Below are 21,149 nucleotides of genomic sequence, written 5' to 3'. Positions count from 1 at the left end.
ATCCATACTCCACTTCTGCATCTGCTCTATTCAACCACACTGACCAAAATTCCCAGAGCCCCGAGCAGCCTGCTGCTCTTACAATGGGCTTAAGGGAGGCGGGAGGGTGGGAAAATAATGTCTCTTCTACTTCACTCACCATCTTTACTCACCATCCTGATACAGCCAATATTTTGGTCTTCTTTTCTACACACCCTGTAGCTTTTAGGGGGAGATTTTCAGAGGCACAGAGAGGGAGTTAGATATCCTGTTCCCACTGATTCTCAGTGGGAGTTGAGAATCTAATTGTGTCTATAAAAATCTCCCCCATAAATCTTTGCTGAGGAGTAAAGACACCCTCACATACCCTGAGTATCAGTTATGGGCTGGACAAGTTAGAGGAGCATGAATTAGTCAGGTGCTTCTGTAGATCACATACTTCAAACAAAATTTATTCTCATTTTAGAAGCAACCTCAGATTTTCCTTTACAAAGTGATCAAAGAAACTGCCTTTGGGGCAGGCTGTTGCCTTAATATATCTGTTTGTGGGTGGGTGTGTAAACAGCACTTTAGACAGTTAGGTTCTTGCTCTGAGGCACCTCTTACCATTAGAGTCCTCCACTTCTTCAGCAGGAGTGTGGTTCTTGGAGGCGTGTTGGGCGAGTGAGGCTACAAGGCTGACAATGCGGGGTCTTGGTAGTGTCAGTGCTTTCCCATGCACTTTCAAGGAGTGCTCTTTCAGCTGGCTGATTGTCATGGTGGAAAATGAGCAGGAGGAGCATTTGTAGGCATGTTCACCTGGGTGAGCGAAATACAGGCAAGTCATCAGCTCACAAAAGAAATAATGGGGCCCCATCCTTCTCCTACTGAACTCAATGGCAAAACTCCCATTGACTCCTCTGGTGCAAGACTGGTTCCAAAGAAAACCAGCTATTTAGTTTTCCTGTTGGAACAGTCGGTACTGGAGTCTATGGATAGTGACACCTGCCATCTGACAAAGATATTGCCCTTTTGAAACCCTGGCCCCCTTGTCACATGACTAGAGGCCAGCAAATAAAGACCAGCCTCTCATCAGCACTTCCGTGCATCACAACTTTGTTGCATGGTGTTGGAAGAAAACAATCTTTGGCGAAATGGAGCTGATTGAATCCCTCAAGCTGAAAGAGAGCTGGAAGAGGTGGGTACAGGACTTCCAAATTTTCTTGGAAGCAAGAGGCCTTTCACAGTAATTGGAGAGGGTGGAATCCTCCATACTGCTACATGTAGCAGGTCCAGAAGCATTACAGAAGGAACATGAAGGGCATTACAAGATGCTAGCCAAAATCCTTCAAAATCTTCAAGAATACGGCGATCCAGGCAATTTGGGAAAGGTACATTTTCCTTACATGAAACCTGCTGCCAGGCAAGATCATTGGTCACCACGTAACAAAGCTAAGTCACTAGTATAAGTGATAACCAGAACAAGGTAATGTTATTACAAGAAATGGACATGACAATACTAGGAAAAGTGGATATTTGTAAGGCTAGCAAAAACTGTGTTATGGAAAGCATTAAGAAGAAGTGAAAGAACAGAAGTGCTTGTAATTCTTAGTACATTCCAAGCCATAAAGATGGAATACAAGGATAAACAAATTGCAAAGACCAGATTTGTTTGCAGTAAGTGCAGAGGCAATTGGAACACAAAGCAAAGTTGTCCAACACGAGGGTTGTGGTGTTACATATGCAAGTATCGCTCTTATCTGGAAGGGAGAACAAAGCACCACACCGAGTAAGCATGGGTTACAAACAAACCACAAAAAAACAAAACAAAAATAAGTGTAAAATATTTATGAACATTAGCTGGAGGACAAAGCTTTGATAATGAAGATGCAGAAACAATTCTTTTGACTGTGGGGGGTCTCTTCATAAATTTAGAAAACAAGGTTCTGGAACAGATTGGGTTTGTGACATGGAAATAAACAAAAAGAGAATTTGAAAATATATACTGGAGCTCAGTGCAACATAATCACAGCAAGCATACACAAAAAGATTAGTGACCACTCTGTGCTAAAATTAAACAACAACAACAACTAAGCTTCTTTAGTGTAAGACACAAAATAAGACCACCTGGCAAACCCATACTGGTGTATCTGGAGAAGGACAGACCACTCAGTGTACGAAGTAGTGGAACAAGAATTCCCACGTGGTCCCATCTGCAAATGCTGATTAACAAAAGGTGTAAAACACATTTACAGACGATATGCAAATGTAATTCTTCCAGAATATAATTGGTTGCTTAGTGGGACAGGATGCATTAAGGATATAATGCATCCCATTGACATAGGCACCAGCATACTGTCCAAAATACAGTGAGCAAGAAGGATGAGCTTCATGATATGGTAAAATTAGATGTTATTGAATAAATACAGGCGCCGACTGACTTTATTAACATTAGGGACATCATAATGAACTCAAACAAGTTAAGTACTGTAATGGATCAAGAAGATTTGAATAAGGTTATCAAACATAAGCACTACTCTATGAGAACAGCTGAGGTGGTTTTATCTAGGACTTCAAAATGCAAGTGTACTTTCAGTTTTGGATGCAAGGCAAGACTTTTGGTAGGTCTGACAATAGAAAAACTACAAAGATCTATCTTCAACTCCCCATTTTGCAGATATCTATATCTATATATTTAAATGATATCCCTTTGGGACTGTCTCAGATCCTGAGATGTACCAAAGCATCATGATCTAGATTATTTAGAATGTGGATCGGGTGGAAGTAATAGTTTAACAATCTGCTGATTTGGGGTGAAGACAACAACACAACGAGAGGCACCACATAACATTCCGTAACACGCCAAAGAAAGAACCTTACATTGAACAGGAACAAATACCAGATAGGAGTGAATGTAAAATACGTACTCCGTGACAAACGGAGTTTGACCAGAGCCAGAAAGATGGAGGCAACTAACTGTACAAATGGAAAGACCCAGAATTCCTTATCTAAGCAAATTCACTTCTAAATTTGTTCAGATTAGCACAGGTCTGATCAGGGAGAGAAAAGTTTTGGGAATTTAATTAAAAAAAAAAAAGGTTGTCATGGAAGCGCTAAACCTGGAATATTTTGAGATTAGAAAGAGTCTAAGATCTTGGTTGATTCAAACTCACATGGGTTGGGGGGTAGCCTTCCCGGAAGGTGATTACTTGTGTTTCCAGAGGACTGACTAAAACATAACTAAGCTATTCTTAGATTGAAAAAAATAATTATTCGGTTTCATGAATGTCTATTTGGTAGACACGGATTGAGGCAGAAATAGACCATGAAACTTTGGAAACTATTACACAAACCATTGTGCAAAGCGCCACCTACACTCCAGAAAGTGACCATGAAATTCCAAAAGTACTTGCATAATGTGAGATACAGGCCCTGTAAGGAGTTTCTCAGAGCAGACATGGTTTCAAGATCACCTATATATAGCAAAATCAAGAATCTACAGAAAAAGGAGTTTGGAGGAAATATGGCTCACTTACAAATTTTTAAACAAAATTTTGACAAGCTCAAACAAGAAATACAAAATAGCCCAACGGTACAACAGCTTGAGAGATTAATTCTAAATGGACGGCCAACAAAAAGCACCCAGGCACTTCCACACATGAAAACTTATTGGGACTATACAAACTGAAATAGCTGCTTAAAATGGGATTCTGTACAAAGGACACCATCTCATAATACCACACAGCGTGAGGTCAGAAACGTTAAAACTAATTCACAGTGCCTAGCCGTATACTGATAGGTGTAAGAACAGGGCCTGGCATGAATGCTGTCATTGAAGATAAGGTACGCAAGTGTGAAATCTGCAATCAATATAGGAAACAGAATGAAGAGCAGCAGCAAAACTATAGGCGACTCCTGACTGCCCTTCATCCAAGGTTAATTTTGATCTATTTTAATTTAACAGGAAAGATTAACTTCTTGTTAGTGGACTACAACCAATTTTATTTTATTAATTGTGCCATTGCAGAACAGGCAGAAGGAACTGCTATGAGAACAAGATGTGACCATGTGATCATGGGGGGGGGGGGGGGATGGATAGCTCAGTGGTTTGAGCATTGGCCTGCTAAACCCAGGGTTGTGAGTTCAATCCTTGAGGGGGCCATTTAGGGATCTGGGGCAAAATCAGTACTTGGTCCTGCTAGTGAAGGCAGGGGGCTGGACTCGATGACCTTTGGTCCCTTCCAGTTCTAGGAGATGGGAGATCTCTATTTATTTATCAGCAATCCCTGGAGGTTCAGAGATGTAGTTACTGACAGATGTCCAACACCGTTGGGTTTTAGTAATTAGCTAGATTACTGTGTGGTGGTTTGTTTTGGTTGACAGTCTACTTATCTGCATTTGATTTGATTTGCCTTTTTTTTTTTTTATTAAAAGGAATTTGTAACAGTAGCTAAAGGAGTAAGTAGATATTGACCCCAGTCCTGTGATAACCTTTTTAATGCAGAAATATGTCACATGGCTGAGGCCAGAAAACCAAGATCAGTCTCTGAACGATCTTGTGTCTCATACCTTTAGACAGTCACAGGTGTAATATTTTGCTGTGATCCTTTCCCTCCCCTGTATCACTTTCCCAATTCCCATATCACAAGTGTGTTGGTTGTGTGTTCATATTCTATACAACAGGGCAAAGGGCTATAAAATACTTCACTCCTCAACTTGTGTAAGTCAGCATAAGCTCTATTTCCACCAACGGAGCTATGCCAGTCTAAGCCAGCTGAGAATCTGGCTCACCGTTCAGTTTGCACATTGAAGCCAACACATGACAGTCCAAAATGCAAATCCCAGCTCATTTCAGGAGTCATTTAAAATATAAACAGATCAGAACAGCAGATCATCAACATGTGAGTATCAGACTTGTCTGGCCACCAATACTAGAAGCTGAATGACTGAGCACACGTTTAGAAACAAAAGTGTGGGATTTTCAGACGTGCTCAGTGTTGGCCTAATTCTGCTCCCTCTGAAGTCAATGTTAAGACTCTCACTGAATTTAATGGGAGCAGGGAATTTAATACTGAACCACCTTTGAAAATCCCACCCAAAACTGGCAATGAAAAGTTTAACTGGTACAGTGGCACTGACCAACAAAGAGTAAGACATTTGTTATAGCTGCTGCATCATAAAATTGACAGAGACTTACCAGCATGAGCTTTGAGTATATGAGTTTTCAGACGGCTATTATAGGAGGACTTGAATGGGCAGAGTTTGCAACGGAATGGTTTATGGTGTCCGTGATGAGTCTGCATATGGCGATCCAAACTTGGCAAGGGAGAGCAGAAAAAGGAAACACAAAATATTAAATAACTTCAGCTACTACTTCATATGCCAGGCTGAAAGCCTAATGGGCCAGACTCTGCTACCCTTCGTCATGCTGGGTACCACCTTAATCCAATGAGGCAACTTGCAAAGCAAGGTAGTATCTAGCATGAGGAAGGGTGGGAGAACTGAGCCCAACGTTATGCAGAATGCAAGCCACTTAAACAGGATAATTGGGAAAAATCTGGTGTTAATCTTATCCAGAGTTAAACGGGATAGGTGCTATGGAACCGAGCTGGTTAAAAAAAACAAAAACACAACACAGCAATTTTGGGTTTAGCAAGAGTCTTTGTGAAAAGTTTGCCCCATTTCCCCCTCCAATCAGCAAGTTTTGACATTTTTCAACCTGCTCTACTGTGGAAGCCTTCTTTTGGCAAAGAGAACAGAAACTGGTTGGTCTGTTCTGGGGAAGATGCCAGCAGGCTGTGCAGGAGCCAACCATGGAGTTCCAGGAGCAAAAAAAGATGGTTTGAGAGAGAGATTTGGGAGACAGTGCATGGAGCCCAAGAAGAAAGGGTGGGTAGCAGGGAACATCTATGCTAGGATCTTCTTTGTGAGAAGTCAAAGCAAGAGAGGGGGGTAAGAAACCCTTTCAGATTCCAGACTCTTTCTAATCAATCTTTATATAACAGCTCAACCCAGAATTACATTTGATTTAGAAGAATGAAGCACTAGGTGAACATCATAACGTTTGACTCAGAACCCTGGAGTGTGGAAGCTTCTCTAAACCAGCCGATCTTCCTGAGTCCACAAATCTCAAGAGAGCAAGCGCCACTTTAGGCTGGGCTAGACACATCCCAACAACAGCCTCTTCTCATGGCATGTTAAAACTTTTGACTCTTATCCTAGTTTCAGCCTGCGTGCGCATGCGGTGCATGGCAATAGACTAATGGGAGGGGGAAATAGCCTTTAGCCTCAGAAGTGCTTCCGTTTTATTTTCAAATTTGCTTATATTTCACTTAAATTGGCAAATTCATACTAAATATCAGCAGCTTCACACACAATGCAGGGATTCCTGCTGCATTTTTCATCCTGTACTACCACAAAAAAGAGCCTGACCTATGAAAATGCCTGTCCGACGGTGCAAAAGCTGCACACTTAGTCCATTCAAATTAACACTGGATAGTAACCAAATATACAGTACGACTTTAGTTACAGGAGCACTTCATAGCAAAATAATTTTATTGTAAATTCAGTAAGGAGATATAATTACTGCCATTCCAGTGAAATTAACGTATCTGCTCAATGAATAAAATATGCTGAGCATCCGTTTGTGTCGATACTTCATATAACAAAACCCCATTTTAAATACCTGACACGGAAACAAACTTGCTTAACAATGAAAACAGATTGCCAGTCCAAAGACGTATAATATAGAATACTAGTCCATACAGGACCGCATACAATTAAACTCAAACCATAGGCCCCACCTCCAAGATTCTTTTCCAATCAGTTTTTCTTTAGGTTTTTTTTTTTTTTTTTTTTTAAGCTTGCACTACGGATTTTCCTCTCTCCCAATTATCTATTTTACCCAAGTTGGAGAGATGAGGTAGATTGCACCTATTTCTATGGCAACCACAAATTCACAGAACTCCACCTTGATCCTCCCTATTTAATCCCAGCACTTTCTTCACTCCAGAGCAAGTATAACACTTGCCAGGGAAGAGTGCAGGCAACCTCAGTGCTAGAGTTGTGTGTGTGAACGGGGGGGGGGGGGGGGCACAATCTGTATTCCACCAATGCAGTTCTGCCAGGGCCTGCAGGTTCAGTATGGGAATGTCTCTGCTCAGAAGCAGCCCCTGTGCCCAACACACACTCCCTGGGGGATGCCCTGTCCTTTTACCTCTCCGAGCCTGTAAAACAGATTATGGTTATAACCTGGCTTGGGGTGCTGGTGGAAGTGTCGCCTGTCTAGAACACAAGATTTGTTTTCTGTATCCTGCTCTCTCCCTAGGTATGGATTTGGCTGCAGAGCAGACACACTTAATCCTGACTTACGATGCTGTGGATGATGCCACAAATTTTTCAGACAGAACAGAGCATGGATTTTCCCTCCTTCGTTGGATGAGTAGGTGTCTCCTTGGAGGATAGATGAAGCATGCATGTGTTCTCAAGCCTGTCCATGGGGGTTTGGGGGGGGGGGGGGGGGGAAGAGGGGAGAAATCCTACAAAATACTTTTTTAAAGGCCCACCGCAAAGAAATGTAAGTTTAAAAAGCCAATTAAGAAGCTACCTCTCCCCCCAGTCTAAGAAAACCTTTACCACATACTTTGTGAGAAGTTTGCTTAGTTCTGCTAACACCTAATTTGTTGCATCAGAAAATGGAGTATGTTGTGGAACTCATTCAGAGAAGAGCCCTGTACTCTTGTGGATAATGTTTTCATAGAACAATTTACATACCACAATAAGTTCAGCTCTTGAGAACTGCTCAGCATTAAAGAGACTACATCTCTCTAAATCAATCCAACAAAACTCCACTTCCAACAACAAAAATATCACACTGCTATCTGAAAACTGTTGCTACAGGTAACACCCAGGTTCCTTATTTATGAATATTTCCCTCTTTTCTTTCCTGTTTATTTCATGAATTTGACAGCACTGTGAAGGTGGTCAGTTTCATTGTTTCCTCTGTGTAGGAAGTTTGCCGCTTTTGTTTGTGTGTGTTCTTCCCCCACAGAAAAAAGGAGACTGAACATTTAAAAAAAAAATATGAAAAGAATCAGAGACATTGGTAAGGGGACTCAGAAGAATGTGAATACCCGAAAACTAGAAAAAGGGGGGGAAGCAATTAAACAGTAAAGGTGTCCAGTTTTCAAGTGTACAGTGCTCCCTGTAATGTCAGCACATATGAAAGCAGTATCACTGGTCTGTACTTCTATTGCAAAAACTTACTTGTGCCTGAAAGCAGAGACAAAGGAGCAATACTGGCAGCTGTACTTGTCTTCACGGGTAAACATGGCCAGAGCCAAATGACTTCTCTCATGAGATCGCAGACCCTGCATAGACATCAAAACCCGGTCACACTGGCTGCAGTGGTAGCCCCCAGGCCTGGTTTCATCTTCCAAGGATGCTCCAGATTCAGCTTCTGTAAATTCCACCATGCCATGGTCTTTTGCTCCCTCAAAACCCTCCAAAGTTGTGTTTGAAGAATCTTCCGCTTCCTGCTAAAAAACACATACCCCCCCAAAGCCATCAATTCTCTCTCCCTTCTGCCTTGGGTCTTCCCCATGTGTTAACTTTACTAAGATTCCCTTTTCAGAATGTCTCCTGGAATCCCACTACATCTATGTTCTAAAGATATCCCTGCACCGTTCCCATATCATCAATGGCTTTCTTCAGGAAAAGGTCCCACAGTTTCAAATCTACTCTAAAAAAAGACTAACTCTCACAACTGGTCCTAAGTACTATTGTCAATGTCAGCACAAAAGCCATGGAATTGAAGTAGAAACTGAGCTAACAACCATCTAAGCCCTGGAGGTGGATCCCCTAAAACAGGTTAGAGACACAGAGGAGGGTGGTATGGAGGAAACTTGCATTGTCCTTGCCTCTGGACTAACCCACACCTCCCCTTTCAAGGGCTGCTGAGCAGACACTTTCCACCAGCACTAAATTCACGAGAGAGAAACAACAGGCACTCTAAGAAAACACTACTCCTCTTCAGAAACAGTTACCTGTTTCTTGTTCCCCTCCCTTAATCTTATTCATCATGGCACATATTTTGTTGTGATCAACAGCTTAAAATGGATTGAGAGGGTGGCCCCACATTCATTTGACCTTGGTTTTCAGCTTTCTTGCTCAACTACTTAAGTAATTTCCTTTTGCTCAAAAAGATGACGACGATCCTGTAGGCTACGCTTGAAAAGGATAGCTGGGTAGGAGAAAAGGGACAATCTCTTTTGTAGCATCACGTAAGCAAAAGGGGAGGACAGGGAAAGGACAACAAAATAATAAAAGCCCTCTTAGGTAGAGCAGTTCAGACCTTTCTGGATTTAGTTGCTCTATAGCAGTATGCAGTAGCGGTTATGAAACAGGGGATTGTGGGGTCAGCTCTGCTACTTAACCCATTCTGAATTCTCACTGCAGCAAAAGGAATGTGTTCACAGCTCCTGCAGCATGATTGCAGGCACACTCCCCAGTTGATATCCTGAAGAATCGGCTGTGAGGTAGTAACCCCCAGTCCTCCCCTGCACACCAGATTTCCTAGAAGCAAAAGTCCATTTGCACATGAAAAATAAAGTGAATTTACAATTAGCCTCTTTAGTTGGGCCAATGGTTCAGGTAAATGACTAGTTAGCCATCGGAATGGCTGTTTGCAGATACAAACACCCAGTTTGCTTATGTCATTGTAACTATGCATGCAAGCACGTAACACACAATTTCATGTACATTTGTGTGTACACACACTTCAGGTTTCCTCTTCTGAAAATTTTGCCTTCAGAGGCAAAGACAGTAAAAAAGTAGCCCAGAATAGCTGGACAAGAGCTTCCTGCTCAGAGGCCTACGCTTTCTACCATGGACAAGACACATTCCTTTATGCAAGAGAAATGGGATATACTCCGTGGCAAAAAATAGTCTTCATGTCCTGAATCAAAGGTAGAAGAAAGTTGCAACTAACATCTGAAAAATCTAGCATTAAAATAATCCAGAGACAACACAGAAAACTGTTCATTAGATTTGGATGATGGTCTTAGTACATCAGTACCTAATCCAAATTGAATTTAATGAGAAAGTCTGCCCACCAGCTTCAGTGAGCTTTTTGATCAGGCCTTAACCTCAAACAAACACATGGCCAGTTCTTATAATTCTCACCTTTACGGTAGCTGTCACAGAAGAGACATTCCCATACTGAACATGCTTGCGAAGGTGATTACAGATGGCTCGAAGGGTGGGATGAACTTCCACGCAAAATTTACATTTGTATCCAACAACTTTTCTCTCCTTAAATTTTGATACATCTTCCAAGTGACCGAACGTCTGTTGGAACACATCAGTATAATCAACATATACACTGAAATTTGCTTCCAGAACTAACTTAACCAAAAAAGAGATAGAGAAAGAGAGAGAGATTACAAACATACCTTGCAACAGCATGGATTTTAAAACAAAAACCATTAGGCAAGCCATTTTTGTTTGTTCAAATAGAAAAGAAAAAGCCCACTCTCTTGGCACTTTAAGAACAGAGGTACAGATTTTGCAAAGCACCCTAAATGACTTAGCCTTGTTGCCAAGAAGGCTAATGGCATTTTGGGCTGTATAAGTAGGGGCATTGCCACCAGATCGAGGGACGTGATCATTCCCCTCTATTCGGCACCAGTGAGGCCTCATCAGTTTTGGGCCCCACACTACAAGAAGGATGTGGAAAAAATGGGAAAAGTCCAGCGGAGGGCAACAAAAATGATTAGGGGTCTGGAGCACATGACTTATGAGGAGAGGCTGAGGGAACTGGGATTGTTTAGTCAGCAGAAGAGAAGAATGAGGGGGGATTTGATAGCTGCTTTCAACTACCTGAAAGAGGATGGATCTAGACTGTTCTCAGTGGTACCAGATGACAGAACATGGAGCAATGGTCTCAAGTTGCAGTGGGGGAGGTCTAGGTTGGATATTAGGAAAAACTTTTTCACTAGGCGGGGTGGTGAAGCACTGGAATGGGTTACCTAGGGAGGTGGTGGAATCTCCATCCTTAGAGGTTTTTAAGGTCAGGCTTGACAAAGCCCTGGCTGGGATGATTTAGTTGGGGCTGGTCCTGCTTTGAGCAGGGGGTGGGAATAGATGACCTCCTGAGGTCCCTTCCAACCCTGATATTCTAAGATTTTATGATACATACACATCCATTAACATAGATGGATAATATGTGTTTAAATCCCTTAGGCTGTTTTGCAAAATCTCCTCTCAAGTTTTCAATTACCCCTTGTTAATGCCTTTAAAATATGCAGGTAAAACATTTGCATAGTATGAACTCTGAATTTCTGCCTAATGACAGAGCTTTATTAATTTTTAATTACAAGGCCAAATTATGCCATTGGGTGACTCCAATATAAACTATGAGTCACTCCTTCACAATGGTAAGTAGTTACTCCAGATTTACACCAGTGAAACAGAACAAAATTAGGTCCAAAGTTCATACGGGGCCTGATCCAAAGCCTGAAGTCACTAGAGAGATGCCCATTGATATTAATAGGCTTTGGTTGAGGCCCCTTGTCAGCTATATTACCCACATTATGCTGACACCGAGCCTTATTGAGTAGGCTATTCCTGAGAAGGAAATTGGTGTTATTACAAGGGATGATGACTGGGGGGATTGGGAAAAAGACAGAGGCCAGGGGCCTTGTAATAGAAAGTCACATAATTAAGTGCCAGATAAGGAGACTACTCCCAGGAGGAGAGGAGGAAACAGAAATCCCCTAGGAAGCTCTAGAAAGGGATACAGAAGGGGGGAGGGGGTGGGGGCTGTAATCGAGCTAGAACGTTCCATTGATTTATAGAACTCATCGGCACACTAAGTCACTTGCTTGCCTGTAGCGGTTTGGCTGCCAAAGAGCACATGCATGTGGACACTAATAATAAGCAGCCAGGGAGGGGTGGGGGGTGTTGAGAGAACACACACACACTCTCTTACCCTCTCTTGTTTGAAATCTGCAAAAGCACCATCTGCATATTTCTGCTTGCTCAAAAGCTGTTTCCTCCTCTCTTGACGTTTGGCACGCTTCTGGAATTCCTCATTGTGACTGTTCAAGTGTGAGGTCAGTTCTGCCATGCTATGCAGTTTACTATCACAGTGCTTGCACTGGTAGGCAGAGCTCTGAGAACGGGTGCCACATCCCAGTATGGTAAAGTCTCTCTTCAAATCCTTGCTGTGGTGGTCAGTGTAATGCATACACAGCAGCTCGGCTGTGCTGAAGGACAGTTTGAAACATTTTATGCACCTGAAAGGAAGCCACTCGATTTCCTGAGCCTCATTCTCCACCTCAGGCTTTTCAAAATCATTTCTCTCCTCTCCTAGAGTCTGCTTTTCATACTCATCAGCATACACAGCTGTAAAGTAGCCCCCCAGCTTGCTTGCATGCTGCTTCTTAGGGAAAACACCAGGGTGACGCTTCATGTAGTGGGACACAATGCCCTTTTTGCTAAAGGACTGGAATGAACAAAGCGAGCACTTTTTCTTTTCCACTGCCCTCCTCAGCTCCTCGCTCAATTGAGGAGAGGTGTCTTTGGGAGGAGACGGAATGATCACTTTACTGGGCTTGTCACTTACCGTCCTGGAGGCTGCCAGACAATGAGTGTAATAAGCGTCAATGTCGTGCCGTTTCTGGTAGTGTGCTGCAAGCCCTTTGCGGATGGGGTTTGTGTAGGAACACAAAGCGCATTTGAAGAGGTTGTTTTTGCCTTCGGGCTGCGCCCGGACATTGTTGTGTTTGATGCGGTAGTGCCTGGCTATCCCCTTCCGGGTGGAGCAGAAATATTTGCACAGCTGGCAGCGGAACACCGTGTGAGACACGAGATGAGAGCTGGAGAAATGAGAAGCTGGCACGGTGACTTCTCCGATGTCCTCAGCAGCAATTTCCGGAGAAGCCTTTATTTCGGGGGTACCCTCCAGCTCCATGGATGCAGACACCTTCGGCGGTGACTGCGCAAATACGTCAAATTCAGGTTGGTTGTGGTATTTTTCATAGTGAATTTTAAGCTTTTCCAAAGTGCCATGGGTATAAGGGCATAATTTGCATCTGTAAGCACCATACCCTTGCTTGAAAATCCTACTCGTTTCTTCCACATCATTCTGGGCCATGTCATTAGACTGCTCCACGTCATGCACAAAATCCTCAGCGGTGACCTTTATTGACGGATGCCGTTTCTGGTAGTGTGTAAGGACACCGTGGATGCGTGTATTAATGTATGGGCAATGCCTGCACTTGTACACGGCTCCTGGGTTAATGTCTATGTCCTGTGCAAAATCTGCAGCTTTAACTTTCATGCCAGGATGTTTTTTGCCATAATGCGTCAGGAGGCCGTGCAAGTTGTTGTATTCAGACTGACACACCGTGCACTGATACGGCGTGGAGGATATTGCAGGGTTTGCAGAGGCCAGCTGGACATTTTTTTCCTGGGGAAGGCTGGAATCTTCTGCACAATCGACATCCTGTTCCATCTGTGATGTGGTTATCTGCTCTTCAGAATTAACCCTGGTCCCGACTTCATCGGACTGGGTCCCAGCCTTCTCAGCAGCATCTTTCTCCTTGATGATATCCAGCAACACAGATTCATCCCCATTCATGGCCCAAGGATGAAAAGCCTGATAGTGATTCGTAATATCCCAAATGGAAGATGCTTCAAAAATGCAGTCTCTGCATTTATAGGTTTTTGCCTCTGATTGCATCACTAGGGCTGGAGGGGAAGGATCTGGACCTGCCCAGAGTTTAGTGGCCATGTATGTATAGTCAACATAATGCTCAGGATGTCTCCTTTGGTAATGCACAAGCAAACCGCTAGGCTCTGTATGTGAATAAATACACCATTCACAGTGATAACCAGCTTCTATTAAGCCATCCAAAAATGCCCATCGTAAAATGGATGTAACTGTGGCCTTCAGGCTTGGGTGGTCTTTCTTAATATGCTTCCTCAGTGCGTAAAAATAAGGCGACGTGTAGGAACACTGCCGGCATTTGAGAGCTCTTAGTTTAGCCTTGTCCCGCTCTGCATTGGAAGTGGGCGCAGGCATGCTGCTGGACAATTTTTTCTGGCCACGATCGCAAAGGCTCCTAATTGTGGCCGTGTGCTGCCTGATCACATCTGCGTTGGCTTTGAAGTCACGATGCTTCTTTTGATAATGAATGAGCACGCCTTTAACGGTCCGATTTCCATAATCACAATGCTGACAGAAGAACATTTCATTCTCGAGGGGAGCCACAGAGCTCTCAGAGCTGCCCCTGTTCAGCTGCATAGATGCTGGTGGCCTCTGAATGCCAGGTGGCATTTCACCACCCCTCATCATTGCTGCTGTGGGGGGGGTCTGCCTAATGTATTTCGCAGTGACCTTTATTTCTGGATGCCTTTTCTGATAGTGGACGAGCACTCCCACTACCGAGCGGTTGCTATATGAACAGTGCTTGCAGTAGTAGAGTTCAGTGGTGAGGTCTGGTGGTGGTGGTGGGGGAGGTGGTGGCTGCGAAGCCATGTTGGACAGTTTTGGGGAGATGGGAGTTCCCAGCTCAAAGGACAGTTGAGCCAAGGCAGAACCCCTGTCGACAGACACCACCCGCATGGTCTTCTGAATCCTGAAATATGAAGCCTTTTCTTCAGGGTGTTTTTTCTGATAATGCACCAGAACAGAATGCATGTTAGGACTTGCAAACGAACACACATCACAGTCATACACCACAACGCTATTAACTGAAGGCTCTTTCTGATTTTCACATTCTGGACTAAAACTCTTCGAAGCATTTTTGTTAAATGTAGCAGGCACGCCAGCCCCGCGGGCCACTGGGGTGGAAGTTGCCATGGTCTTGGGAGCAGAATTCAAGATCTCTCTCAGTGTTTGTGACTCTGCATTTAACCCTTCTTGCTGCTCGACTACGTAGCTTGAAAATATCATTGCATTGTTAATTTTAACAGTTGGGTGCATTCTTTGGTAGTGCGGCATCAAGCTTCTAACATTCGGGCTAGTGTAAGAGCAAAAGCGGCAGCGGTAGATCAGATCGGAATGATCAAAGTTGAGTACATTCATAGCTTCAGGATGATGCTCACCATAATGCTGCTGCAGGTCTTCAAAGTTGGTGTAGTCAATGTAACATTCAAGGCATCTGTACACAGCACTGTGATCATTAGGGTCCAAGATATACCTAAAGCTGAACTTAATGTAAGGGTGCATCCGTTGGTAGTGGGTGCTAACACTCCTGGCAGATTTGTTGCTAAAGTCACAGTGTTTGCAATAATAAAGCCGTCCAGAATCATTAAACTCTGCATTTTCACTGTTTTGATCAGATCCATACATACTCGACTGGCTGCCCAAAAGAGATGCATTAGGCCCTTGATGATCCTTCATGTTGACAGAAGAGCAGTAATAATCTTCCTCATCTTCAGATAAAGTTAGCTCAATTTCTGCCCCATTGGTGGAATTATAATCATGTGGCATGTTCCTGAAATTAGTCTCCTTCTGAGAATCATTAGTATCTCTTCCCCACATTTGCTGGGGTGCATAAGAACTAGACACCTCCATCAATGGCTCTGTTTGTTCTTCTTCCTTGTCCAATTCTACTTCTATCTCCACTTCATTGTCTTCCTCCTCCTCTTCGTCATCCTCTACATTAATCACTGCATCTTCTTGTTGCTTGTTTTGGTTGATTTTGCTCTGTAAGTTGCTAGCTATTTCATCAATTCTAGTTCGCTTCTTCACCGGTGATAGATCGAGGGGAAAGTCATTTGTCAGTTTTCGAGAGGCCTTAGCTACAAAGTTATTTTTAGATGATAACCCAAGAATTGAGGTCTGGCTTTTCTTCACAGTACTGGAGGCAGCATGGGCATCCACCTCACTCTCTTGTGGAGCATTGGATGACGGTCCCTCGTATTTTGGCAAGTTATCACAAAAAGAATGCTTGTGTTGTTGATGAACTCGGAGACCTTTCAAAGTAGTTGTGGAGTAGTTGCACAGCGTGCATTTATAGGGGTGCTGCGAGTGGGGTTGAGGTGACTGCTGCTGTTGCTGCTGCACGGATTCCATCATTCCACCTGACTTCCTGCCATTTATATTTCCACTTTCATAAGACACTGTGCTTTCATTCAGAGAGGAGACTATGCTTTCACTCTGGGAATTCACAGCATCCCAATCTGATGTTGTACCTGTATGACATTGTTTATGAGCTCCAAGTTTTAATGAACTCTTACAAGTGAAAGGACATTCATCGCACTTGTATACAGCCGTCTTCCCAGACAAGTGGATGTTCTCAATATGGCGGGAGATGCTTCGGCGGTGCATAGTGAGGAAAGGGCAAAAAGGACACTGGAACCTGTTCATGTATCTTCTAAAGGGTATCCCCTTTGTTTCCAATAATTTGTTACCATCAGATCCCATCAGCTGCTCTGCAGACATTCCTGAGGTCTGGTGATCCATGGAGTTCAAGCCGTTCTCACTGTCTATTTCATTTAGCTCTTCATCAGAGCTAGAGTCATTTAGCATACTATTAGTTTCCAGGTCAGCAGAAGAATTTGTCATGTCAGCTATTCCATAGCGGGATCTGTCAGACAAATTAACCATACCAGAGTTATGAGGTGACTTAGGCTTCATTTGAGGATAAGACACAGAAGAAAACTTTGAAGATGTAGAAGAATTGGGTCTGATAAGGGAGTTACTCATAGAGCCTCTGAAGTTTGAGACGTTGGCATTCGGCATCTCACGTCCTGTAGCATTCATAGAGATATAGTTGGAGTTTGGGGCAGAGTTCGGCGCACTCTTGTTCTGCACATCAGGCAATCCGGTTCCATCCTGTTGCTGTCTCAGGCTTGACAGTATTTTTACCATGCTGCGATGCTTCTTCATCATGTGGTCACACCAGCGTTCCCTTCGAGGGGTCTGATAGCTACACCATTCGCAGCAAAAATTTCCCCTGGACTTTGTTAAAGGCTTGACCATGGATTCCAAGATGCTACGCTCTACTACTTCAGCAGGCAGCTCCTTGCAGGATTCCTGCACCGGCACGGATGCAGATGCTGATTCAGATATGGCAGCTGCAGCAGCAGGGGGAGTTGAACTCTCCTTTAGATTATTTTTGTGATACATTTTCTGGTGCTTAATAATCCTTGCACGCCTTGGCGATTTATAGGTGCAGAACTGGCAAGAGAAAACTTTGCCAAACCCTTCATGCATCATGATGTTGTAATTTAAGGATCCAGCAGCAGGCGGCCCTACCGAGCTCCCTCCAGCTTGTGTGCCATGCACTTTTCGGGTATGTTCTATGAGAAGGTTTTTGGATCTGAAGTAACGCACACAGAATTTGCACTGGAAAAACTTATTTGTTGGTTTAGGATTTGGGGCCATGTGCTGGCTATAAAAACTCTGGCTATGGCTATAATAACTTCCAGTCCCCATCTGAGCTGCATTTTGCCCTAAAAGAAAAAAAGAAAAAAATACAAGAAATAAATACATACAATTTCTTCCCCACCTACCACTCAATGATATAATACAATATTCAACAAAAATCACATCCCTTTGGGTACATCAGTATTCCAATGCATGCAGTGCACTGGACTATCTCATTTATGATTCTCTTCTGTACCTACTGCGAAACTCTGATATGTGGGACATAACGTGGAATATGTATTACTTCTAAAATAAAGTTTCTTTAAATAAACACACTAGTTTCAGAAGTTCACCAAAAAAAACCTACTTCTAAAATTCTTGATGATAAAAAAACCAGATAAAGCCCCATTTCAGTGGTTACATACAAAGCAGTAATCAGAACTGATAAGGCAGTAACTAGACAATGCTCACTTTCCTGTCATTACAATAAAATTAATGAAAATTGCAAATTAAAATATGCCAAGACAGGCGACAAGAAAGAGGGGTTTATGTTTACCTGCAATTTCATCTGCAATTGTAAATTCATCCTTTACAGAAGAAAATTCGACCTCTGTCTGGTTGCTAGCATTCATGGAGCCAGACCTTGGCTGGCTAGGACTTTCCTCAGAAACATCTGTTGGCTGCAAAAAAGCAGTGTGAACATCTTGAATGTGAGCTTTAAGGTCTTCATAGGATGGAGCTCGAAAATCGCAGCCATCGCACTGCAGCACCTCCATGGTCCTGGATAATACTTTTACATCAGGAAATTCTGAAAGAAAAGGAATGTGGGAGAAGCACTTGTTACAGAAACACCATTCAGTGAACTGTGACTAATAAATAAAATCAAGCTTGTCAGCAATAAGATTTAGTAACCTCCAGAAATGCTAACATTACAGAAGCAGAAACTCAACTTTTACTCAATATGTTGAAAGGCATCAAGGACATTCAAATTAACAGAAAGTCCTACCTAAATGGCTCACGAGTTGCTGAGCTGGGCTCTACAAACATTCAAGCCTTCTGACAAATGGATGTTGATTCAGTAGACCATGCCTTCTTGGCTTTTCCCTTACTCAGGGTCTTCCTATATGGGCTTATTGTTACATTGACAGTCTGTCTCAAATAAAGACGAGGGAAGCACACGTGATTTGAGCAGCTCCATTACTTCCAGCCATTCACGCATTGAGGTTTACTATTAGAAAACAACATTACTGCCTCTTTTCGACCAGCACTAACCTTCCTGTAGATTCAACCACTACTGACTACTTCACTGCCAAAGACAAAAAAGCCTCCACTGGAAACTTGCATTTTCAATTAGTTTAAACATCTAGTCAGTTTTGACCTTGATGGAAAAAAGAGACATTATGGCAGTGAAAGATCTGGATACATTAACTTTTGATAGATTGTTGCACAACCCCTAAACAATTCCACCAAACACACAAGAGAGCTACATTCTTGGCTGGACTTCCCATAACTATGCTCAGAGTTATACCCTGTCTCTGGGATCAGGATTTTGATGGGGTGGTGGATGGGAGAGGAAGGGATTTCTGCTCTCATTTAATAAAAACATTGCAACAGCACAATGGAAATAAGAATAAAAAAGTCCCCAAAGTTTCATGACTTCCTAGGATTCCTCAACAAACCCTAATTTGATATAAAACATGACACACTGATCTTGGTGAAGTCAAGTACTGTAGTTCAGTACATGACCAGTTAATCTAGTGAGACATAATTCTGGGGGAGAATTTGCCTCTGTGCTCAAAATTTATGGACTGCTGTAGAAGAAAGAATATATAAACACAGGGGGAAAAAGTCAGAGACAGAGGTCCTCCTACTTCATATGTTTCTTGGGCACAGTAGCAACTTATTATCTTAATGAATGAATTACTTCTTTAAGTTTCCCACATGCTCCACTGGGCTACATTAACCTAGGACTTCCAGAGGTCTGATAGAGGGAACAGCAGCCAAAATATTTTATGATGAAAATTCCATTCATTTATTGTAGAATATAAAATTACTTCTACAGCAAGATCAAAGTCCAATAATATTATGTCAATGCAATAAAAGAGGGCATTGCATCAGGATTTTACATACAAGAATGTTCCTCCTGATAGCCTGCTAAAATAAACTTCTGTCAAGTCAAATTCTGGACAGACTGAGCACACAGACACTCCAGATGTTTACCTACACTACTGTGCACACGGGATTTTGTCCTTTTTCTCCTTAGTCCCCCATCAAGAAAAGGAACACTGCACCAGCTTCTTTCCAGCTAGCAAAGGCACAATAATCAAGATTCTCAAGTTTTTTTCGTGCAAGTACCAGACCAAATTGTGTGGAAGAGGTTGCTATCTCTGCTCTGGATCAAATTACAGCAGTGAGTGAAGCCCCACCCCACGTCTCCTTTAGCACAGTCCATTAGACCTGAAAACAATTTTTTTCCATGGAGCAGACGACTCCTGCATTTAGAGCACTTCACAGAAAAGCAGATCATCCAGTTTTCACTGCCCATCCCCCAAAGCTTAGTCCTTTCATCTCAGCCAAACAAGCCACAGCTCTGCTGAATGTGTTTATCACACTTTCAAGAGATATGAGCTCCTGCGTCACTGAAGCTTTAAGACTCACTAAGCTGCCCTAGTCCTCTGAGCTTTAGGGGCAGCCATTTTAGCTCAGACAACTCATGCACTCAGAGGCTGAGAGCTTCTAGCTTGTGCACAACATGGCCTCACTTATCTGAGCTTCATCTCAAGCACACACGATTTTTTTTTTTTTTTGGCTAGGTTGATGCTAGAAAAAGCATCATCATAAGAACACTGCTTGCCTTCTTCTTATGATTTGCCTTTTTCAACAGAGAATTAGCTGTTCCCATGCCCTGTCAGAAACAGCACCTTTTCTCCCTAACTGATCATTTGCAAAGATCTCTGAAGGTTCTTTTATCCCATGAATGATAAATGTGTTAATTAGTTCCAGCACAACAGTATCACTGAAGCAAGACACTTGTCCAAACTGTCCTACAGACTGAAGCAGCACACAGCATGCCCTCTGAAACGGGGAGGGGTATGGGGGGAAGGAACCCTCCAGAATGCCTCAGCCTCTTGAGAGTCGTCCTTCTATGCACAGAAGACATACCATCTGACTCTGCTTGCCAGATTCCAAAGTCTAATGACCTTTGTTAATCACCAGCCAGCCTGTCTGCTTCAGCAAACTCTGCCAGCAGACACACCCTTCAACACAAAGGCTGTAGCTATTCCTTTTAAAAGAGGTTCTCTGAAGCTCCATTGTGTGGAAGAGAGGAAAAACAAAAACCTTTTCCCTTAAAACTTCAGTCACTTTAGAAAGAACATAACAAAAGGCTTGCTACTGTGTCTCTTTTGGGAACTTTTAGACCAGTTTACAAAATAAAAACCTGAAGGAAGACAAATTGAGGTTCTGAACAAGATAAACGCAACGGCTTCAGCAGTGCACAGTTAGAGCATCTATATTATATAAAGTTACAATTCTTTAATATTCTGCCACTTTCTGAAGTTATTCTCAAGGATGCTAGCTAGCTGTTGTCTAGACAAACTCAAACCAGCAGTCTCCTTGTTCTGCTACAAAGCAAATTAAAGGGTTATGAGATCAGTAAAAGCTACTGATTTTTTTAAAAAATGACGAAAGAGCCTTTCTAATAGGTTCTAGCTTTAATGTTACTAGGGCCTCTCCCACAAAAGCAGCACTGAGTCATAGAAGAGGTTAATCTCACAGCAGATGAAAGGAACAAACATCCTCAGGTACAGTT

At 42.8% G+C, this 21,149-nt stretch overlaps 1 protein-coding gene across 14 annotated transcripts in view; it reads right to left on the bottom strand.

The window, feature by feature from the left end:
• Positions 1-21,149, bottom strand: part of ZNF462 (zinc finger protein 462) — a 113,516-nt gene that overhangs the window by 45,882 nt on the left and 46,485 nt on the right. For 5 of the 14 annotated variants that reach the window (XM_005283489.5, XM_005283482.4, XM_042861038.2 and 2 more), the window contains 6 exons: positions 17,895-18,146; positions 11,948-17,424; positions 10,141-10,305; positions 8,224-8,495; positions 5,156-5,274; positions 586-777 (listed from right to left, as the gene is read on the bottom strand). In XM_005283489.5, the coding sequence (XP_005283546.2) occupies positions 586-777; positions 5,156-5,274; positions 8,224-8,495; positions 10,141-10,305; positions 11,948-17,424; positions 17,895-18,114 (6,445 nt within the window). In that variant the 5' untranslated portion in view covers positions 18,115-18,146. Of the gene's footprint in view, positions 1-585; positions 778-5,155; positions 5,275-8,223; positions 8,496-10,140; positions 10,306-11,947; positions 17,425-17,894; positions 18,147-18,344; positions 18,587-21,149 lie in introns of those variants that run through there. The other 9 variants (XM_005283487.5, XM_008171896.4, XM_005283484.4 and 6 more) reach the window with 9 other exon arrangements.

The sequence above is a fragment of the Chrysemys picta genome, chromosome 6 (genome assembly GCF_011386835.1).
Source record: "Chrysemys picta bellii isolate R12L10 chromosome 6, ASM1138683v2, whole genome shotgun sequence".
NCBI classification, from domain to species: domain Eukaryota; kingdom Metazoa; phylum Chordata; order Testudines; family Emydidae; genus Chrysemys; species Chrysemys picta.
This window is presented reverse-complemented; position numbering and strand designations above follow the sequence as displayed.